General features: G+C 36.1%; 1 protein-coding gene and 1 pseudogene across 1 annotated transcript in view; one reads left to right on the forward strand and one right to left on the reverse strand.

Annotated features, from left to right (window-relative positions):
* The window catches only part of Elapor2 (endosome-lysosome associated apoptosis and autophagy regulator family member 2), a 136,622-nt gene that overhangs the window by 37,465 nt on the left and 78,869 nt on the right, over positions 1-20,288 (reverse strand). The window contains exons 6-10 of the mRNA XM_048339927.1: positions 19,309-19,414; positions 17,720-17,872; positions 17,038-17,126; positions 6,154-6,334; positions 5,491-5,619 (exon numbers count right to left, since the gene is read on the reverse strand). Of these exons, the coding sequence (XP_048195884.1) occupies positions 5,491-5,619; positions 6,154-6,334; positions 17,038-17,126; positions 17,720-17,872; positions 19,309-19,414 (658 nt within the window). The remainder of the gene's footprint in view (positions 1-5,490; positions 5,620-6,153; positions 6,335-17,037; positions 17,127-17,719; positions 17,873-19,308; positions 19,415-20,288) is intronic.
* On the forward strand, positions 11,609-12,107 carry LOC125346961 (annotated as a pseudogene).

The raw sequence follows: 20,288 nt of genomic DNA on the forward strand, positions 1-20,288 counted from the left end.
CTACAAAAGCAATACTTACAAACTGTTTGGTTAAAATGAACTGAACAACTGAATAACTCATGGGGAGGGGGAAGAGAAAGAGGAAGTGGGGAGGAAGGGATGAGGGAGGAGGTAACAAACAGTACAAGAAATGTATCCAATGCCCAATGTACGAAACTGTAACCTCTGTAATTCAGTTTGATAATAAATATATATATATTAAAAAAATGAAGGACACAAGAAATTTTAACATGAAAACTAAAATTACTTCTATCATATCAGCCAAAAACACTCAGCACTAAAATTTTGTATGGTTTCCTTTCACTACCTTGTAAGCACACATTTTTATTTCACTGACCTCTTACAAAAGATAACATTGTGCATCAAGGTTTTAGAAATTAGTATCATTGACTAGGCAAATAAATTCTTAATCCTCATGTAAATAACTAAAATAATATTTTATCACTTAGATGCCATTAATTCATATAATTTACTAAGTGATTCACTATTCAGGAGTTTCCTCCTGGGGACAATGCATTTATTTTCACCATTTGCACTCTTCTTACCTTTAACTATTACAAATGGCAATTTATAATGAATATATTGTTGGTAACTTTTCTGTGTTTTGGCATTTCTTAAAAGGAATCACTACAAAACAATTATTGTGTCAAATGAACATAATTTTCAACAAATAACTTCTGCTATTATTCTGATTTTGAAAACAATGTGTGTCTATACAAAATGTTTATCAAATGTAATAAAGTAAACAAAAAAAATGAACTGATCTCATACTTCACAGAAACCTCTCTACTCTGCGGGCTAGATTAAATATTTTCATGTATTGTTAGAGACTCTTTCCACTCTATATTTTTAAATACACTTTAGGTTTTACAGTATAATGTACTTTATTTTCTGATTTTCCAGTTAGCATTATCTTTTGATTTTTCTAGTTATATCAAAAACATTTCCCACTTAAGCACCCTTTCTACATCTAATTTTAATTACTTAATAATATATTGTATAGCCATATCATAATTTCCCTTAACCATATTCCACTGTTGAAAATTTAGTTTGTATTCCCTCTTATTGAAAAATAACAAAATTAACACCTTGCATGTAAGTTCTTTCTTCAATAAGATTTTCTTGGTATTTAATCCCCAAAAGTTTGTTTTTTGGGTTACAGAAAAGAAAAACTAGACATTCTTGAAAGATTGCTTGAAATTTAGGTCACTGAAGTTTCTCTTATTATAGACAATGCTCAATGAACTCTTTTATAAGTAATCATAAAGTTATCTCCTTGCTGTTAGGGAGAAGTCTAATAATACACAAAAGTTTACTTCTATGTACTTATTCTGCAACTGTGTAACATTCAGGATGAGAATTCTAAATCTCACAATATTCCATACCACACAATGAAGTGAGGGTAAACATACCCATTCCGAGCCCATGACTGTGTGGGTAACTGTGTTTTTGTTTTTGTTTTTTTGAGTTTTTATTATAAAACTGATGTACAGAGAGGTTACAGTTTCATACGTTAGGCATTGGATACATTTCTTGTACTGTTTGTTACCTTGTCCCTCATACCCCCCTCCCCGCTCCCCCTTACCCCCCCTGAGGTGTTAAGTTCACTTACACCAAACAGTTTTGCAAGTATTGCTTTTGTAGTTGTTTCTCTTTTTTTACCCTGTGTCTCTCAATTTTGGTATTCACTTTCAATTTCCTAGTTCTAATACCAGTATACACGGTTTCCAATATACTCAGATAAGATTACAGAGATAGTATAGATACAATCACAGGAAGGTGATACAAGAACATCATCAATAGTAGAAGCTACAGATGCACATGGGATGTTGAAAGTAGTTACAACTGTGATATAACAATTGTTTCCATAACATGGAGTTCATTTCACTTAGCATCATCTTATGTCATCGTAAGGGTGTAGCTATTGGGCTCTTGTGATCCTCTGCTGTGACTTGCCTAAACCTGTGCTAATTATTCCCAATAAGGGAGACCATAGAGTCCATGTTTCTTTGGGTCTGGCTCACTTCACTTAGTATAATTTTTTCCAATTCCTTCCATTTCCTTACAAATGGGGCAATGTCATTCTTTCTGATAGAAGCATAAAATTCCATTGTGTATATGTACCACATTTTCCTGATCCATTCGTCTATGGAGGGGCATCTAGGTTGGACTATAGACCGATCTCCCTGATGAACATAGACACAAAAATTCTCAACAAAATTCTGGCCAATCGACTTCAATAGGTCATCAAAAAAATCATACACCACGATCAAACTGGATTCATCCCAGGGATGTAAAGTTGGTTTAATATAAGCAAGTCAATTAATGTAATCCACCACATCAACTGGAGCAAGCTAAAGAACCACATGGTTTTATCTCTGGATGCGGAAAAAGCGTTTGATAAAATCCAGCACCCATTTATGGTAAAAGCCCTGGAAAAACTGGGATTCCAGGGAACATTCCTGAATATAATCAAGGCAGTTTATGACAAACCAACAGCAAGCATAACTCTAAATGCTGAAAAACTAAAGCCATTCCCTTTAAAATTAGGAACAAGGCAGGGATGTCCACTCTCTCCCCTGCTCTTCAACATAGTACTAGAATTCCTAGCCAGAGCAATCAGGCAAGAAGAAAATATAGAGGGGATCCAAGTAGGTAAAGATGAAGTTAAACTTTCTCTCTTCGCAGATGACATGATCCTATACCTAAAGAATCCCATAGACTCTACCCCCAAGCTACTAGAACTGATCCAAAACTTTGGCAAAGTGGCAGGATATAAAATAAACCTTCAAAAATCAACGGCCTTTCTCTATGCTAACGACCCAAAGACCGAGGCTGATATCAGGAAAGCAACTCCCTTTGCAATAGCCCCCCAAAACATAAAATATCTAGGAATAACCTTAACCAAAGAAGTGAAAGACCTCTTTGAGAAGAACTTCAAAACCTTGAAAAACGAAATTAAGTCAGAACTAAGGAAATGGAAAAACCTCCCATGCTCCTGGATTGGGAGGATTAATATAATCAAAATGGCAATATTGTCAAAGGCTATCTACAAATTCAACGCAATACCCATTAATATCTCAACACCATTTTTTGATGAAATAGAGGAAGCAATCCAGAAATTCATATGGAACAATAAAAGACCTAGAATAGCAAAAACAATCCTAAGCAGAAAGAACAGTGCGGGAGGAATTACAATACCCAACTTCAAGTTGTATTATAAACTTATAGTAATAAAAACAGCTTGGTTTTAGGACCAGAACAGGCCTGAATACCAATGGAACAGAATTGAAGACCTAGGAATGAACCCACAGAAGTATGCCTACTTAATCTTTGATAAAGGGGCTAAAACAATAGTTGGAAGAAAGATAGCATCTTTAACAAATTGTGCTGGAAAAACTGGCTCAACACATGCAACAAACTAAAAGTAAATCCTTATATATCACCCTGCACCAAAATCAATTCCAAATGGATTAAAGACCTCGAAATCAAATCAGACACCCTGAAAACACTAAAGGAAGGAGTAGGAGAAACACTTGGGCTCCTTGGCGCAGGATGGAACTTCCTTAACAAAGACCCAGAAAGGCTACAAATCAAAGAAAGGTTGGACAAATGGGACTGCATCAAACTGCAGAGCTTCTGCACGGCAAAGGACATAGCTCGCAAGATAAACAGAAAGCCCACAGACTGGGAGAAGATCTTTACTGGCCATTCAACGGACAAAGGCCTCATATCTAAAATATATGCAGAACTAAAAGAATTACCTTCCTCCAAAACAAAACTGCAAAGAACCAATAGCCCGCTCACCAAGTGGGCTAAAGACTTACAAAGAGACTTCTCTGATGAGGAAATGAAAATGGCCAAGAGACATATGAAAAAGTGCTCTACATCACTGGCCATAAAAGAAATGCAAATCAAAACAACATTGAGATTCCATCTCACCCCAGTAAGAATGTCATATATCAAGAAAACTAACAATAACAATTGTTGGAGGGGATGTGGCCAAAAGGGAACCCTACTGCATTGTTGGTGGGAATGTAAACTGGTTCAGGCACTCTGGCAAGCAGTATGGAGATTCCTCAGAAGGCTAAATGTAGAACTCCCCTATGACCCAGCAACCCCACTTTTGGGTATCTATCCAAAAAACCACAAACAAAATCACAGTAAAGCCACCAGCACAACAATGTTCATTGCAGCGCAATTTGTCATAGCAAGAATCTGGTAACTGTGGTTTGAGGCAGCTGTCTCCATACCTCACAACATTGGTGACTGAACCATCCTGTCACAAAAAAAGTACTAATTCTACCTTATTTGTGGGTTTATTATACTCAGTTTTGATCAAGCATGGTCAAAACCAACAAAAATAAATTTTTACATATGTACTATGCAGCTTAGTTTTTGTGGAGAAGATCTCAGTCATTGCCACATTGTCATCAGTTGTGTTTAAATCATTGTGTCTCTCTGTGGCTCAGGCCTAGAAGCTTAGCTATCTCAGGAGGATGAGATCTAAGGATCATGATTCAAAGCCACCCAGGCAGGAAAATCCATGAGACTCATCTCCCATTAACTACCAAAAAGCTAGAAGTGGAGCTATGTCTCAAATGTTAAAAGGCTGCCCTTGAGCAAAGGACAAGTAAACAAACAAAAGAGCTCAGGGTCAATGCTGAGGCCCAGATTTCAATCCCCAAGACTGGCATTAAAAAAAACTAACTTCAAAAAAAATGAAAGATTAATACAGTAGTCCCCCTCCTTTATCCTCAGGGATTGGTTTCAAGGACTAGAGAATGCTGATTATTACTGCCAGGTGCCATTTCTATGTTAACTCAGTTGTAACTTCTGCAATTTGAGATATGAAAGCAGTATCAGCACAAATTTCTTCTTCACAATTCCATGGTTAGATAGGTCCTTAGCATAGACTTAGTTATCTCGATATACAATTTACATTCTTTCTTACTAATTTGACAGCACCCATCTTTTCACTCATGGGAAGTGCTTGATGGCTTCTATTGGCACTCTGCTTTGAAGTCATTGTTAAGACAAAATACGAGTTTCTTCAACACAAGCACTTGTGAAATCTGGACAGTAAATGTCATAACCAAAATGGGTACTAAGTAACTAATAGAGTGGTGGTACATACATCCAAACAAACAGATAATTCCCATAATACAAGAGACAAGGGAGGATGACATGAGATTTCATCAGCTACTCAGAACAGTATGCAATTTAAGACTCATAAATTGTTCTTTTCTGAGTTGCTATTTAATGTGTTCAGATTGCCGTTGCGGTTGGTTAACTGAAACTGAAGAAATAAAAAACCTGAGAAACTTTTACTGTAGCTTATATTCTCATAGGAATGTCATCTGGTTTTCTCCTACTTCAATGTGAAGGCTGGAAGACTGACACATGGCCAAATAAGGTTCAAGTTCTTGCTACCTGTATTTGATGTATTACAATTGATGTCCCTACTGCCAGACCTGAACTCAAACTCACCATTCATTCCATCACACTTTGAATTCCCGACATTAAAGCAGGAGGTCTTCATGTTGCTAGGAAGGACATTCCACCATTTATATTCAAACCCAAGGGTTGGCTCTGTTCCCGCTGGACATGGCTGACATTCTACAGAAGACAAGTAAAGTGAGTAATTGTGATTAAAGTACGTCTGTACATCTTCTGTTCCAAGCACCACTAAACTATAATTGGCAGAGAGAAAAGTGTAAAGGAGAACTATTAGACTACCAATTCTTTTAGAAATGAGTAACTTTTTCAAAATCAACCTGAAAAAATGCTTGCATATATTTGGATGTTTATACAGACATTTGGCAATTTTCTCATATATTGTTTGTTGTTATAATATATACAATAAAGCTACATAGCATACACATCCTCAAAAACACTTGTATAAGGAATTTGTTATAAATATTAAAAGACAACCTACTACTAAGACAGTGTTATTGTGAAATCATGAAAATAGCTATCCTAATAGGCTAAAAGAAAGTCATCATGATCTCACAATTCCTTCATATTTCTCAACTCTTCCAGTCTTACTGAGAAAACAAAATATTCTTTGAATGACAATCTAGAATAAATTCACAGTAGCCAAACAGGATTATTTTGCTAAAAGTCCAATTCATGAAGCAGTGTCTATCTTACCCTTTGTTCCATCTGAAAATGTCCCAGGAGCACAGGGATGGCAAGAAGATGATCCATTGTTATAAAATCCAGGGTTGCAAGGCGGACAATCCTTCTTTTCTCCAGAAGGGGGCAATCTAATAGCATCTGTAACATCCTCCCGGCAGATTTTGGGCTCTATCCACTTGTACATTATCTGTGTCTGCAAAATAACACAAGCAATTCATATCACATTCTTGCAACAAAGACTTTACATGGATAGCCTAGGAAAAGTGCAAACTTTGGCAGAAGAGCTAAAGGAAATAATTTAACCTATTAGTGTTAATATAAAGAACGTATGAAACTGTAACCTCTCTGTACATCACTTTGACAATAAATAAGAAAAAAACACATTAAAAATAATAATAAAGAAAAAACAACTTCAGTGTGGAAATGACTGTGATTTTGGAAATATTTTTGCCCTAAGCTATTGGTAATCTGACCACCTGGATAACATGCTCCTCATCATGAAATTCCTCTTTAAAATATTAATAACCTGATTGTTCTGGTATCCACGCATCCACTTCATTCTATAACCAACAGTTTCTGTGCAGTGACTTTTTGTTTCTCATTTGAGACCTCCACTGCTCCTGTTCCTTTCCTTCAGACAGATACATATCATGTTTTACATGGGATAATCATAATAGAAAATTCAAAATTTTCAAAAACAATAGATCAACTTTCATATTCCAATCTTAATAGCATGGAAGTAAAAGTATTTACTGTGTCTTTTTATATAACCTGATATTAGACTTCAAGAGCTGAAGCTGAACTATTTTGTACAGAGGTTTCTAGGCCCCAGTTCATGTACTCTGAGCTTGAGGAGTAGGACAGTAGACAGCCTCTCTTCTCTAGAGTCGAGGGTTTTTTTTAACCCATACTTTTATCCCCTCCTGCACATGCATTCACCTACACAGAAACCAATGCATGAGAAATTAGCCAGAATTTAGCAACCCCCTTTCCTCCCAAAAAACTATTATATAAAATGAGTTGTCATTTTGAAATCAGAATTATCAAATGGGTTCTAAAACAAAACATATGTGCAAGATAGAAGAAAAATAAGATATTCTACTGCAAAGAAAAATAAACCAATTCTTTTCTAACAAAATATATTTAAGTATCTAAATGTTTCATAATAATCTGAAAGTATCCTTTTGCCTTTGAAACAATTCCTCCAATAAGAAGACTATCATTAAAGGTAGGGAGCCAAAATTACAGGTTATCTAATATTATTTCTGGCTAGTAGAAAATCATGTAAATAAGTAATCCCTTTAGAACACTCAAGAAATTGAAATGAGGTTGTTTATTTCTTGTTGTTTTGTTTTCTTTTTGTTTTGTTTGTTGGTTTATCTTTCTTTGGGAAAGTAAGTAGGAGCATAGAAATGGAGGGGCAAAGGGTGAACAAATGCAGCAGTAGTACTCACCAGACATCCTGTTGAAAATGGACTATACTACTTGTGAGTGGAAATGGGAGAAAAAAACTGGGAGAGATCAAGGGAAGAGATGACATTGTCCAAAAAGAAATACTCTTTTCCAAACTTACAGAACTGTAACACCTCTGTATATCACCTTTCAAATTAATTAACTTTGTTATTATAGAGATAATATACAGAGGGATAACACTTCCATGAGCCAGGCAATGAGTACATTTCCTTTCTTACAGTGTCTTCTGTTCCCTCACTCTCTCCAATTACCTCCCTCCCTCCCATCTGCACTCACAAGTCATATAGTTAACTTTCATCAGTGTCCAGTGAGTTCCACTACTGTACTTTTTCATCATTTTTTCTTTGAGTTCTGTGCCCTTCCCACATCTCCTGAAGATATACATGCACGCACACCCTACATAAGGTAAAAAACAAAAAAGACAGAATGATCAAAAACTTTTCTAAAAGGTCTTTTGTTTCTATACCTTGAAATTTGTTTCAGTATGTATATTATTTTATATAAATATGAAGAGGCACTTAGAATATCCTCTTTTGGTCTTAGTGTCTGTATCTAGAATCCTGTAAAATTTTAGACTACCCAATTTTATCCTCAAGAATTCTTATGGAGGAGTAAATGGGACAGGGAGACGTCTCAACTATAAACAATATATTTTTCTTTTAATAACTCCCTTTTCTACGTTCATTTTATGGTTTATGTCATGATACGTTTTAACTAGCACTTCACCCATCTGCCTCTGAAACCATCTGTAAAATAATGGCTGCTCCAGCTGTTACATCATAAACAGCTGAAAACATAATTAGATGTTCTATCCATAAAGGGTTCTCAACTCCCATCAAAAAAGGAACATAAAAAGCAGAAAATCTATGCAAATAAAATATCATATATTAGAGGACTAGGCTTTTTAAATTTTTTTCTTAACAGGTACAGAGATCTGGGAATGTGGCTCAGAGGTAAAGTGCCTGCCTTGCATGCATGAAGTCCTTTGTTCAATTCCTCAGCATCGCATAAATGGAGAAAGCTCCAAGTGGCTCTGTGCCTCAAATGGTACAGTGCTAGGCTTGCGCAAAAAGAAGCCAGGGACTATGGTCAGCCCCTGAGTTCAAGCCCCAGGACTGCCAAAAAATAAAAACGAGAAGAAAGGAAACAAATTTCAAGTCACTAATTGCCTTGTTTATTCTGACATTAATAGAAGGTCTAGGCTGCTATACCCCTTGGGAATGCAGCTCCCACATGGGAGTTTGGGGTGCCTTCTCAACCACTTCGGGAAGTGTCTGTTATTATGTTCAAGTTTAAAAATAACAAAACAGTTCAGATTTCAGCTGCTAAACATGTCTCCCCAAATCACACACAATTGCTAAGTGGTAAAATCGGACTAGTCAAGGAATCATTTAGGTAAGAATAAAAACGATATGTGCATTTACATCTTGAGAAGTCGGCTAACCATAAAACTTCCATGTTCCAAACACCCATGTTTTTTAGAAATTAGAAATTAGTGAAGGTACATCTTTAAACATTTAAACACATGGATGTCAAATTTCACATACTCTGTAGAAAAAGTTTGTTTTATAGAGCTCTAGCCTCCAGTGGCAGACTGATTCTACGTCTCCAATGGCAACAGATGCTTCCAAGTTTATCCGATTGGAAAAGACCATAATTAATATTAATGACACAGCACCAGATGGCTCATGATACAAGTGAAACACCAACAATCCACTCAGTCTTGGAGTTCATAATTGTTGAGATACAGCTATAATATGTTTTTATGAAATCGAACTCTAACGGGTAAATTTACCAGATTACTATTAAGATTACAAAGGAGCCACGATACTTATGTTTCTATTAAGCTTGAAGAAAATATTTTTAAAAAGGAGGGACTGTTGCAGAAGTTCATGCATAATATCCTAGCCGCTCAGGAGGCTCGGGCCAGGAGGATCAGATTCAAAGCCAGCACAGGTAAAAAGTTCACAAGACCTCCATCTCAACCAATAAGAACCTTGCTGTGGTGGCAGGCACCTGTCTTCCATCTATATATCCATGTTCAACATCCATACCTGCTTTAAGTAATCCACAACCTCCCAATTACCTATCAACATTTACCTGAATTGTTTATCTGTAATTTTTAATCTATCTGTTTTTCCATGTGGTTCTGTCCTGCTCCCCATTCTAAATGCTCAACAACCCCAGCTGTGATTTACCTTTATGGAGAAGATGCCATGGGGACTTAATACTTTCTACAGGAGGTTCACACTGTGGATCTAACCAAGAAAATGTTCTAAAATTAGACTGTGGTAGGTATACTAAAAACAGAATATCGCGGCTAACTGGATGATGTGTATGGTATGAGAATTATATCTTAATAAAAATGTCTTAAAGATTTGTTTAAAGACTAAAATATTTACTTTTAACTACTTTAGAAATATGTAAATGCTGAGAAAGACCATATTTTATTGTCCCTTTTCATAAACATAGATTCCAAACATATTTGACTAATTTAATTCATATAGAAACAAAGTCAGTTAGAAGAGACAGATCTCTCTTTGCCTTGCTTTTTTTAACTATCGCTCCATTTTAGCCCTGCCATGTATTTCAGAAGTACATAGACAGTTAGCTTTGGAATAATTTGTAATGTTGAAGATCACTAAAGAGAAAAGAAAGCACAAGTGAATTTGATACCAAAAAGCTAGTGACTCTGTTATAAATCACAAATTCCTGTCAGAGATGAAGTTGTATGGTATAAAACCTCCTCTAGAAATGTACTCACTGCCTTACATATTAAACTGTAACCCTTCTGTACTTCACTTTGACAATAAAATGAAAAAATAATAAATAAATAAAAAGCCACCATTCCACAAAAAAATAAAATAAAATAAATAGAGCCTCCTCTAAGATGGCTCCCTTCTAAGTCATTCTTCTCTGCCAGCTGCTCTTCTAGACTTGGAGGAAGTATCTAATATGACAAAACTGGCCATTTTATCATTGGGCAGCTATGTTTATTAAAGCACCATTACATCCTACTGGAATTTACCTTCTATAAATTCATCTTATAAATTAGCATAGAAGTCAATTTCTTCTTTTTAGTATTTCCATCAGCCATTGAAAGGAACTATCTTGGAAAGATTTTATTGTCTACTATGCATAGAACAAAGCAGTGTGGGTGATATAAAGATTAGTAAGCCTTCTTGTGGCAAGTAGAGTCATAGCCTAATTGTGGTAATACGGGCCTATAAACTGCTATAAAGTTTAAAATAAAACACCTGAAGAGATACAAAGAATTGAATTTAGGAATGGACCCATCGGGTTAGAGTTCCAGCTTTAAGACTTATAGGATTTTACTCTAGGAAAGTTATTTAACCTCCACAAACCTCATTTTCCTCATCTTCAAATTGAGTATAATAATGTCTAAACTGTACAACTGATGAGAGAAAACAATTATAGGCAATGCTTGATATATGTAGATATAAAGAGAGAGTGTACATACAAACATGTAATTTATAGCTGCTCTGACATTAATGTTATCATTTTATTTTTTAATAGGTAATGTCATCATTTGAAAGAGAAACACAAAATGCAGTGGATTTCCTCAAAAATAAAAAAGGTATCAGACTTACATAACTGTAACCACTCTGCACATCACCTTTACAATAACAATAAATAAAATTTTAAAAATAAATTTAAAAAAATCTCTGTCAGACAAGTAGGAAATGTCATAAAGACAACCATGATTCTTACATTCCATGAATCTTAGTTTTCTTGCAACTTAAAATTAAGAATCAGAACTGTTGAGGGACCTGTGTGAGAAAGGCCCACCTGAACCTCAGGGTGAAGATCTCCAGGTTTCTTTGGGGTTGGAGATATCCTAAAACTATGGGTCATCTACATTTGCTCTGAGACATGATTTAGATTGTTTTTCTGGAAACCCTGAAGCTGCTCTAAAAGTTGAATGCATTTTAGGAAAACCTTTGGCCAATGGTAGCAGAGTTAACATAGAGCTATGCTTCATGGTGTTCTGAGAAAAACCTTTTGATTTCTAGGCTATACTGTTAAATATGGCTGTACAGCCCATTGTGCTTCTGAATATGTTGGTGGAGTTTTAATGTGTTCTGGACCATCAATGGAGCCTGCAGTTCAAAATTCAGATATTGTCTTAGCTGAAAATCTTAGTCAACATTTTTTATGGCATCCAGAGGTGACATTATGATTGCACAAAGTCTAAGTGGTCCATAGTCAAACATTGTAAATGAGCAATTGCTCAGAAAGGAGACAAAATCCTCACCACTAGTCCATCAAATTTCTTTGAAAGACATAGTTATGTGCCAGCAGGTCATGTTTGGCTAGAAGGAGATAATCTGCAACATTCCACAGACTCCAAAAGCTATGGACCCATTCCACATGGACCAAAAAGAGGACAAATCTTCCTCAAGATCTGACCCCTGAGTGATATCGAATTTCTATGTGACAGCTTAAATAGCTAAAGATTTTCTTATGACTAGCAAACATTCACTCTTTTGATTTAAGATTATTTTCTCCTCTTCAAGTGAATCCATATGGCAGCTGAAACCATGTATGTGACAATAAACTATCTGCAATTCAATTTTAATTATTTTAATTGCTAAATGCAAAGAACAGCAATACACTATTCTAGTTCTATTAGTTAATATTTGGATACAAATGTAATCTAAGCCAGGCAATGTGAAACATCTGTAATCCCAGTACCAGGATGCTGAGGCAACAAATCCTTGAGTTTGAGGCCAGCCTAGGCAACATAGTGAGACCTTATCTTAAGAATTGTAAAAGAAGTAATCCAAAATAAGTATTCCATCTAAATTTTATGATACAAATACAAATAATGGGGGAGAAGCTTGATGACTACCTCATTCTTTTAAATTTTGGTTTTATAGGTACAATGAAAATAATCTCTTATCCTAAAAGTTATGTAACAATGTTTCAATGAGCCCAAACAGGATCCTCAAAGTTTTTTTAAGTGAATTCTGATTTATACTGTAAAGAGAATATTAAACACATATAAAATAATTCCTTAAGGGTATAACATCCACAATATGCTTCCGTCAATGATTCATTAAAGATGTCCAATTCACTTTTTAAAAAAAGCTCCTTTGGCCATGCTTTATTTGAAATACTTTGGCTTCTCTCTCATTTCATCAAAAGTGTTTTCAAGTTGTGTCATATAGGTCAAAACACCACTCCGTAAAAGTGGTGACCATTATTTATTTACTCATTCATTCATTGTTAATTCTTTAAACAATGTTTCTCTGCCTCTTTGTGTCAGGCACTATGTTTGGCTTAAATACTTTAAGTGAATGAGAGCCAATCTCCAGCAGGAAACTGAGAGTTCAGCGGAGAAAGTGGTCAATTTTCAATAAAGTGGTCTAGTGTCAAAATACTAACAAATCTTCTGTGATCACCATGTAATTGTCAAGAGAAGAATGTACAAAATTTTGTGGGAGTTCTAGTAAAGAAAGACCATTGTGACAGACCTCTTTATATTTTAGAACTTACAAAATTGCTCTTCTTTTTCCTGTGGTAACAGGCATCTCCTTCTGTTTAGAAACTGATCCATATGCTTAAAGGGACTGAGAATTGTATCATCAGGCCTGCAAGGCCACTGAGATGTGCAGATGGACAAAGCCACCCAACCAGACTACACTATGCTACTGGAGAAAAGGATTCATCTGGGATGTCTGGGGAATCAAGGAAGGCCAATCAGAATCATTTCTGCAACTCAGATCAGAGAGTAGGATGAAAATCTGTGAGGGAGTAGCATCTTGCATGACAGAAAAGAGCCTGCCAAAGGGAGAAAGCAAATGGAACCAGGAAAATCAGCAAGGAAAAATGAGAGAAGCAGTCTGCTGGACTTTGACTTCCCAGTTTTGATCTAAGACACACCTTCCCTCTCCATACCCTCAGTTACACATTGATTTAAATAAAAATTATTTTCTGATTTCTGAAAAAGCAATTTTAAATTTTGTTAGTACAGAATTTTGTATGCTGACTAACATCCTGATTGTAGATCATAATCAGAGTAATGCTGGTGCATTCCCCCCCACATACCCCTAACCACCTATCTGATCCCCATATCCAACCATCTTTAATATTGCATTCTCTCACCCTCAATGTCTAATCAATTATTCTATCTTGTGAATTTACTTCCCACTTGTTTCTCTAATTTGGCCCTTGGCAATCATCTACTCCTATTCTCCCTCACTCAGCAAAGGGCATCATCAGCCTTCTAAGTGGCCATCCACACCCATTCTTGTCCTTCTCTAATCTTGGAATCAAAACACTGCCCCAAACTATCCATATAAAGTATAAATCCAAGTATGTCACATTACTCTAGCATCAAGAGCCTTTCAGTGATCTCTCAGTACTCTTGGGATAAATGCCAAGACTCCTAAATAATTTAGCTCTATAAGGCCATGGGTATGCTAGCACCAGCCTAGGTCATCAGTTGCATCTAGTGCAAGCTCTCTCCACATACCCACATTCCATGCACACGTGGACCCCTTTAGTTCTTCCAGCATACTATGTTCCTCTCAAATCATATCTTCACTACCCTACTCCCTCTACAAGTAGGCTCCTCCAATTTCCTTGTCTACCTTTTATCCAGCCCCAAAGCCAGATTGGTTCAAAAGGCTATAAAACTAAGATTTCTTATCTGTAGGACTAATCACTCTTGGAAATAATAACTCATCTGCTATGATTGACTATCCCCTTGGGTTTCTAGGCTAATGGCTCTCCTTGTGCTAATATCCTAGATGAAAAACATTGCAATCACCTGGCGCTTACCTGAAAATGCAAACCTTCAGGCCTTGTTCCAACCAACTACAGAAGAAAATCTGGAGTGGGACCCTTCAGACAAGTCTGAAGCACACTGAATTTTGACATGCACTGTTACACATTTATGACGACCTCTCTATTTTTCTTCTCTCCTTAATTCTGCCTTCATCATCCAGCACTCTCTATATAATGTGTTTTCAGTAAAGATTCATGGAATAAATCAATGAGTAGGCATGCCATATGTTCGTAATGTTAATGAGATTGGCAGGATCAGAAAACTTCCAATGATCTATTACAATATTCCTGAAAAATCTCTGTTCTAGAAAGAACTCAGACTATTTAAACTCAGCTTCAAAATAAATGCAAAAATCTGTAATGTTCTTGTGTCATGTATATTGCAATCTTAGAATCCATATATCCCAGTAACTGCTTCTTATTCTAGAAAATAAGTACTTCTTATTCTAATCACTCACTCTCGCCAAACAAGGGCAACTAAGCTCTAAGAAAGCACCATAGGACAAAGTAAACCAAAATACAGTTGAATGACCTTAAACTATGAGCCATTAAACTACTAACAAATTACCATATCAGTCTAAGCAAGAGCAAAGTACCTATTTAAAAGATGAAACCAGAGCCAGGTGCCGGTGGCTCACATGGACAAACGTATCTATTCAAAAGTCTGGGATCTGAAGATCACAGTTTAAGCTACCCTAGACACGAAAATCTGTGAGACTCCAATAAAATACTAAAAAGCCAGAAGTGGAGCTGTGGCTTACATGTTAGTCATGAGCAAAAAAAAAAAAAAAAAAAAAAACCCTCAGGGACAGAATCCAGGCCCTAAGTTCAAGATCCAGGACAAGTACACACACACACACACACACACACACACACACACACACACACACACACACATTGCAGCAAGTTGCAGCACTCCCAAGTTCATATATGTGATATATGCTACACTATATAAAATTCCACAATATCTATCATCTCAGTAAGTTTCCATTGCTGTTTTTGTTTACTTCTGATGTTAGAAACATTTGTCTTGAATTAAAATCTTAACTCCTATTTCAATTGCTGAATTTACCGAATACCGTTTTGTTCTATATCAACAACACATTCAGAGGTCATTCACACTCTACAGAAAAACATAAATTCATATACATATGTGAGTATATACATATTGTGGGTAAATGGATATGTATATATGTATGTATGTGTACTTTACACATTTATGTATGGTCTTACTTCCAACTAACTGATTACTTCCAATTAATTTTCACATTGCTTGTTAACATTATACCCAATTATATAATAAACTAGTCTTTGACAAGTACATATGTTCATGTTAGTTCATATAAAACCCCTCATGTAGTAGTAGATCTCATAGTTTAAGCTTCAAAATGCTGAATTAATTATTCTTACATAGGTAAGGTAAGTTTACTTTCTACTCATTAATAAGACAAGCTTAGCTAAATATTACAGGTTAGGTACTAATAAAGTTTTTGAAAGGATATGTCCCAGCCATCCCAGGGGATCATGCAGAGATAGTCATGGTCAGGAGAAGAAGGTTCATATGGGGCCATATACACAGTGGCTGCACCTTCTCCAGGTGGCAGCTTCTCTAGGGCTAAAGGGGAAGTAGGCAGGTCTTAATGGTGAGTAGGAGTGGCCCATTATAGTTCTAGGGCAGGGAGTTTAGAGATGGGAAGATCTGGGGGGTAATGGGAGGAGCTGAGGACCTAAGGCAGGGGAAATGCTAACAGTTTTACTATCACATATAAGTTTCAAAGTTAAGCCAAAAAGTAAATGTCTTTTCAAAGATGTACAAATATATGTGAAATTGGGTATAGCATACACTTTAACCTCAGTTTCTCTTCACTGGCATAGGCTGGTATAAGCTAATTCTTTAATTAAGAGACTGATGGCCAAACAATGGGGTTCATGTTTACATTTTTCTTCTGGCTAAATGTCATTTATATGGTAATTACTTTGTATCTTCTAAATGCAATTACCCAGTAATCTGCCATAACTGAATTAGCCTATGGCTACATAGCTTTTATTGATAAAACCCACTGAGTAACAAAATAGTTAAATAGAAGTTATAGTATATTTTAATTGTGTAAGTTGTAGTACATATTTCCTGGTATCATTACTTTGGAAAAAAACATGCATTAAAAGTACATATGCATCTGTAACCCCTCTGTACCACACTTTGACAATAAGGAAAAAAGTTTAATAAATAAAAAGTACAGGTCATTTATGGATCCTGCTTTATATGCCAGATTGTGACTTTACATGAATATTTAGGGTATTTATGTAGAAGTCTGTAAGTAAGTAGCAATATTAATATTAACCCCATTTTATAGACACACACACACACACACACACACACACACACACACACACATTGAAGATTAGAGACATCAAATCATTTGTCCACAAATCATTAAGTAGAGTAGTAATTCAAAGGGTGGAAGGCAGATTTCCACATCTACACTTTTAGATTCCCTCTGTTCTATTTGCATACATTTGCTATAAATTTCTCTCATGAACAAAGTAGAGTGTGCTCAAACTGGAAAGAGAGCTGGGTTAATATGGATGGGACCTGAACATTGCCAATACCTTTCCTTCTTCATCACATGGGGTATGGATCTGGAAATAGTCTTTTGTTGTGCAGGGAGGGCGCTCTACACACTCACTAGCTCCTTCTTCTGCAACACACACAAAAAAGCCATTTTAGAAATGGGTCAGCTCCTCTGTGACTCTAAGAAAAGACAAACATTTTAACAGAAAAGCAAACTAAAAAATAACTCTGCCAGAGCAATTTATGTAGAAATGACTAGGTTTCAAGAAAGTAAAGGCCCACATTTAAATTTTTCCTAGAGGAAATAGCAAATGTCACCATGATACACATTGAGCATATAACAGTTTTTCCCAGAAGACATTAGATTTCTTCCATTATCATTGAATACTGGAGATTTGGAGCTATAGGTTTCTAAGTAGGGCTCTATGCCAATAAATTATCTGAAAGTAAAAATTTTGTTAAACTGATAGAAACATATCCATAGCAATTAGTTATGGGATATGGAGTGGAAGAAAATCATAAACAAAGGAATAAAGTAATGAAGAGAGAGATAATAACAATGTTCTGAGGGAGGTTGTTTTCTCCATCCAATATTAATCCACATAGCACTTAGTTGCCTGACCCACATATTACACTCACACTTTTGTTGTTTGTCTCAGGAAGGTATACTTGAACAACATGAATTTAGAGAGAAAGCAGTAGAGTATAAACTAGCCTTACCTGAAAACTGGGAGTCCTCCTTACATCTTATGCATTCCTTGGCGCCTTTCTCAGAATAGGTGTTTCTGGGACACACTTGGCAGTTGAATGAACCTGGTTTGTTGCTGAAAGTGCCTGGCTTGCATGGAAAACACTCAGATGTATATGCCACCCCTGTGTAGAAATAAGGATTGGCCTGAGAGGGGGAACCTAATGGCAACAGAAAATCTCACTTTGCTGTGACAGAGGAATATTAATATAAGCTCAGGCCAAACCCTTTCATTTCATCAATTCAGTACTAAGAAAATATTTGTTGTATACAAGGAGCTATACTGATAGAACATGAATTAAGCACAAGGACCAAAAATTCTTGACAAAGAGGTTTTATACAGGTACAATAAACATAAACTGAGTAATCAAAAGTTCTAGGAACACTTGTCCAGTTCCCATGAATTTAAACCACAGTACTGTCAAAAAAAGACAATTCTATTAACTCAAAAATGGGACAAACTCGATGTCAAATTTATAAGCCTGCTATTCTCTTATATATGTAGCTACATATTGCATTTTACTATACAGCTTCACAGACAATACCTAATAGAGCCAAGGAATGGTTTGACTTGTCTGGTCAGAAAACATTTCCCTTGGTTAGCATACGTCTCTATAACTAATGAGTTAATGTCAAAAGAATAAACCTTCAGGCAGTAAAATATAAACCAAACTTTAATAAAGAAGACTCACTGCCATAATTAAATGTACCCCTAGCTTAAAATGAATCATACCAGGGTCTGTCATCTATTCTGCTGTGTCAGACATGACCCTACTGATTCAGAGAGACACAAAAGCCAGGAAAAAGCCATGTGAAAATGTTCATCATTGTTTTTGTGGCTAGAGCATTGATCAGATTATCAAATCCCTGAGCAAAATCATACTGCATTTCCCTAACGACCCATATTAACAATGAAGCAAAAAAGATCTCTCTAGATACTCCAAGTCACAAGTATATATAAATCTGGTGTGAGCATGGCATTTGTCAGTAGCTCACTTGTACTTACAGAATTCAGCTTACATCTGTAATGTAGCTGGCAGGGCCCTGCTCCTTGCTGAGGTGTTACACAGTTCCCACTGCTTCTGTTAGATGTTGAGCCCAGTGAGAGGCGGCCTGCACTGGGGCCTGAGCCTGGTGACATGTTGAACTGGACATTCACCACCCATCCTCCATTCCCCTTCCTGCTTTGGTATGAGTGTATGTTTGTCTGCAATGGCTGGGATCAGGACTGCTTTTGCTCTTGTGACTAATTTTAGAGTTTTCAAAAGTATGGTGGACATTTTAATACATTATAACTTTAATAAATGTATTATTCCCTCCTCTCAAAAAAAGAACAATGAAGCAATCGTTTTGTATAAAGACATATAAATTTGTCCTTATGTGTAATTCCTCTTATGGATTAAATGCCACCACTCAAGAGTATAAGAAAAAAGAAAATATGCCTTACACTCATAATAAGTCTCATCCCATAAGACCTGGAGTCTGAAAAAGCAACATTTTATTAAGTAGTTAACAATAAAACTGGATAAAGGGTCTAGTGAAATTTTTTTCTGTGAAATACCTTCAATTGTGATATTTTTTACCAACACAGGTTTGACCGCTTTAGAACCCATAAGGATTCCCGTCGTTCTCCAGTAGAGTATGTTCGTGCCTGATTTCAGCATTACCTGTACAAGAAACAAGACAGGTCATCTATTTCTAATCACACAAAGCTACTCATTTATATACTTATTCAATGCATTAGAAGGAAACACCATTAAAACAGAACCAATAAATATGAGTCTCCTGTTGATTCCAACATGAGCTCTATTAAAATACTTATTGATAAATATAGTCTGCCAAAGAAAGAAGGGAAGGAAACCTTTAAGTTCGAACAAAGTGATAATAAAATGTTTGTTTTTTCAAATCATTTTCAGAAGCTCTTGGTTTATAAGTAAAAGGGATTCATTCTAAAAAGTCACTAAGCTCCTTTGGATATTTATGAACAACTGCTACTCATAAGTAGATCTTTGAACTCTGAAAAAATAAAGGCAACTGAATGAGTTTTTGCTATGATGTGGACATAGATTGAGTGTGTTGCTCCCAGAAGGCTTCTCTGTCACAAGTTTAGTTCCCAGTGTGGCAGTATTAGAGGTGGTGGGATTTAAAGTGATGAGGCTAGTGAGAGGTAGTTAGGTCATTGGAGAACTTCCCCAGGAAAAGATTTAATACTAGTTTTGAGTTAATTTCCACAAGATTAAGCTACTATAAAAAAGAAAGCCTATATCTCTTGGATCTCGGTGTCATTGTGTGACAGTGCTCATGTACACACGTGCTCGGCATTCTACTATCCTCACTAGAGCTCAGCAGAAGCTGATGCCACGTTCTTTGACATCCATAATTGACTTTTTATTCCTTTCTTTTATTTACATATTTTGGTTGTACTGAGATTGACCTCAGGGCCTTGTGTTTGGTCAGCAGGTGTTCTACCAATTTAGTCAGTTCTCCAGTCCCCAATTTATCTTCATTTTTTTGCAGATATGATCTCACTACATGCCAGCA

The sequence above is a fragment of the Perognathus longimembris genome, chromosome 2, assembly GCF_023159225.1.
Source record: "Perognathus longimembris pacificus isolate PPM17 chromosome 2, ASM2315922v1, whole genome shotgun sequence".
In the NCBI taxonomy this organism is placed as follows: domain Eukaryota; kingdom Metazoa; phylum Chordata; class Mammalia; order Rodentia; family Heteromyidae; genus Perognathus; species Perognathus longimembris.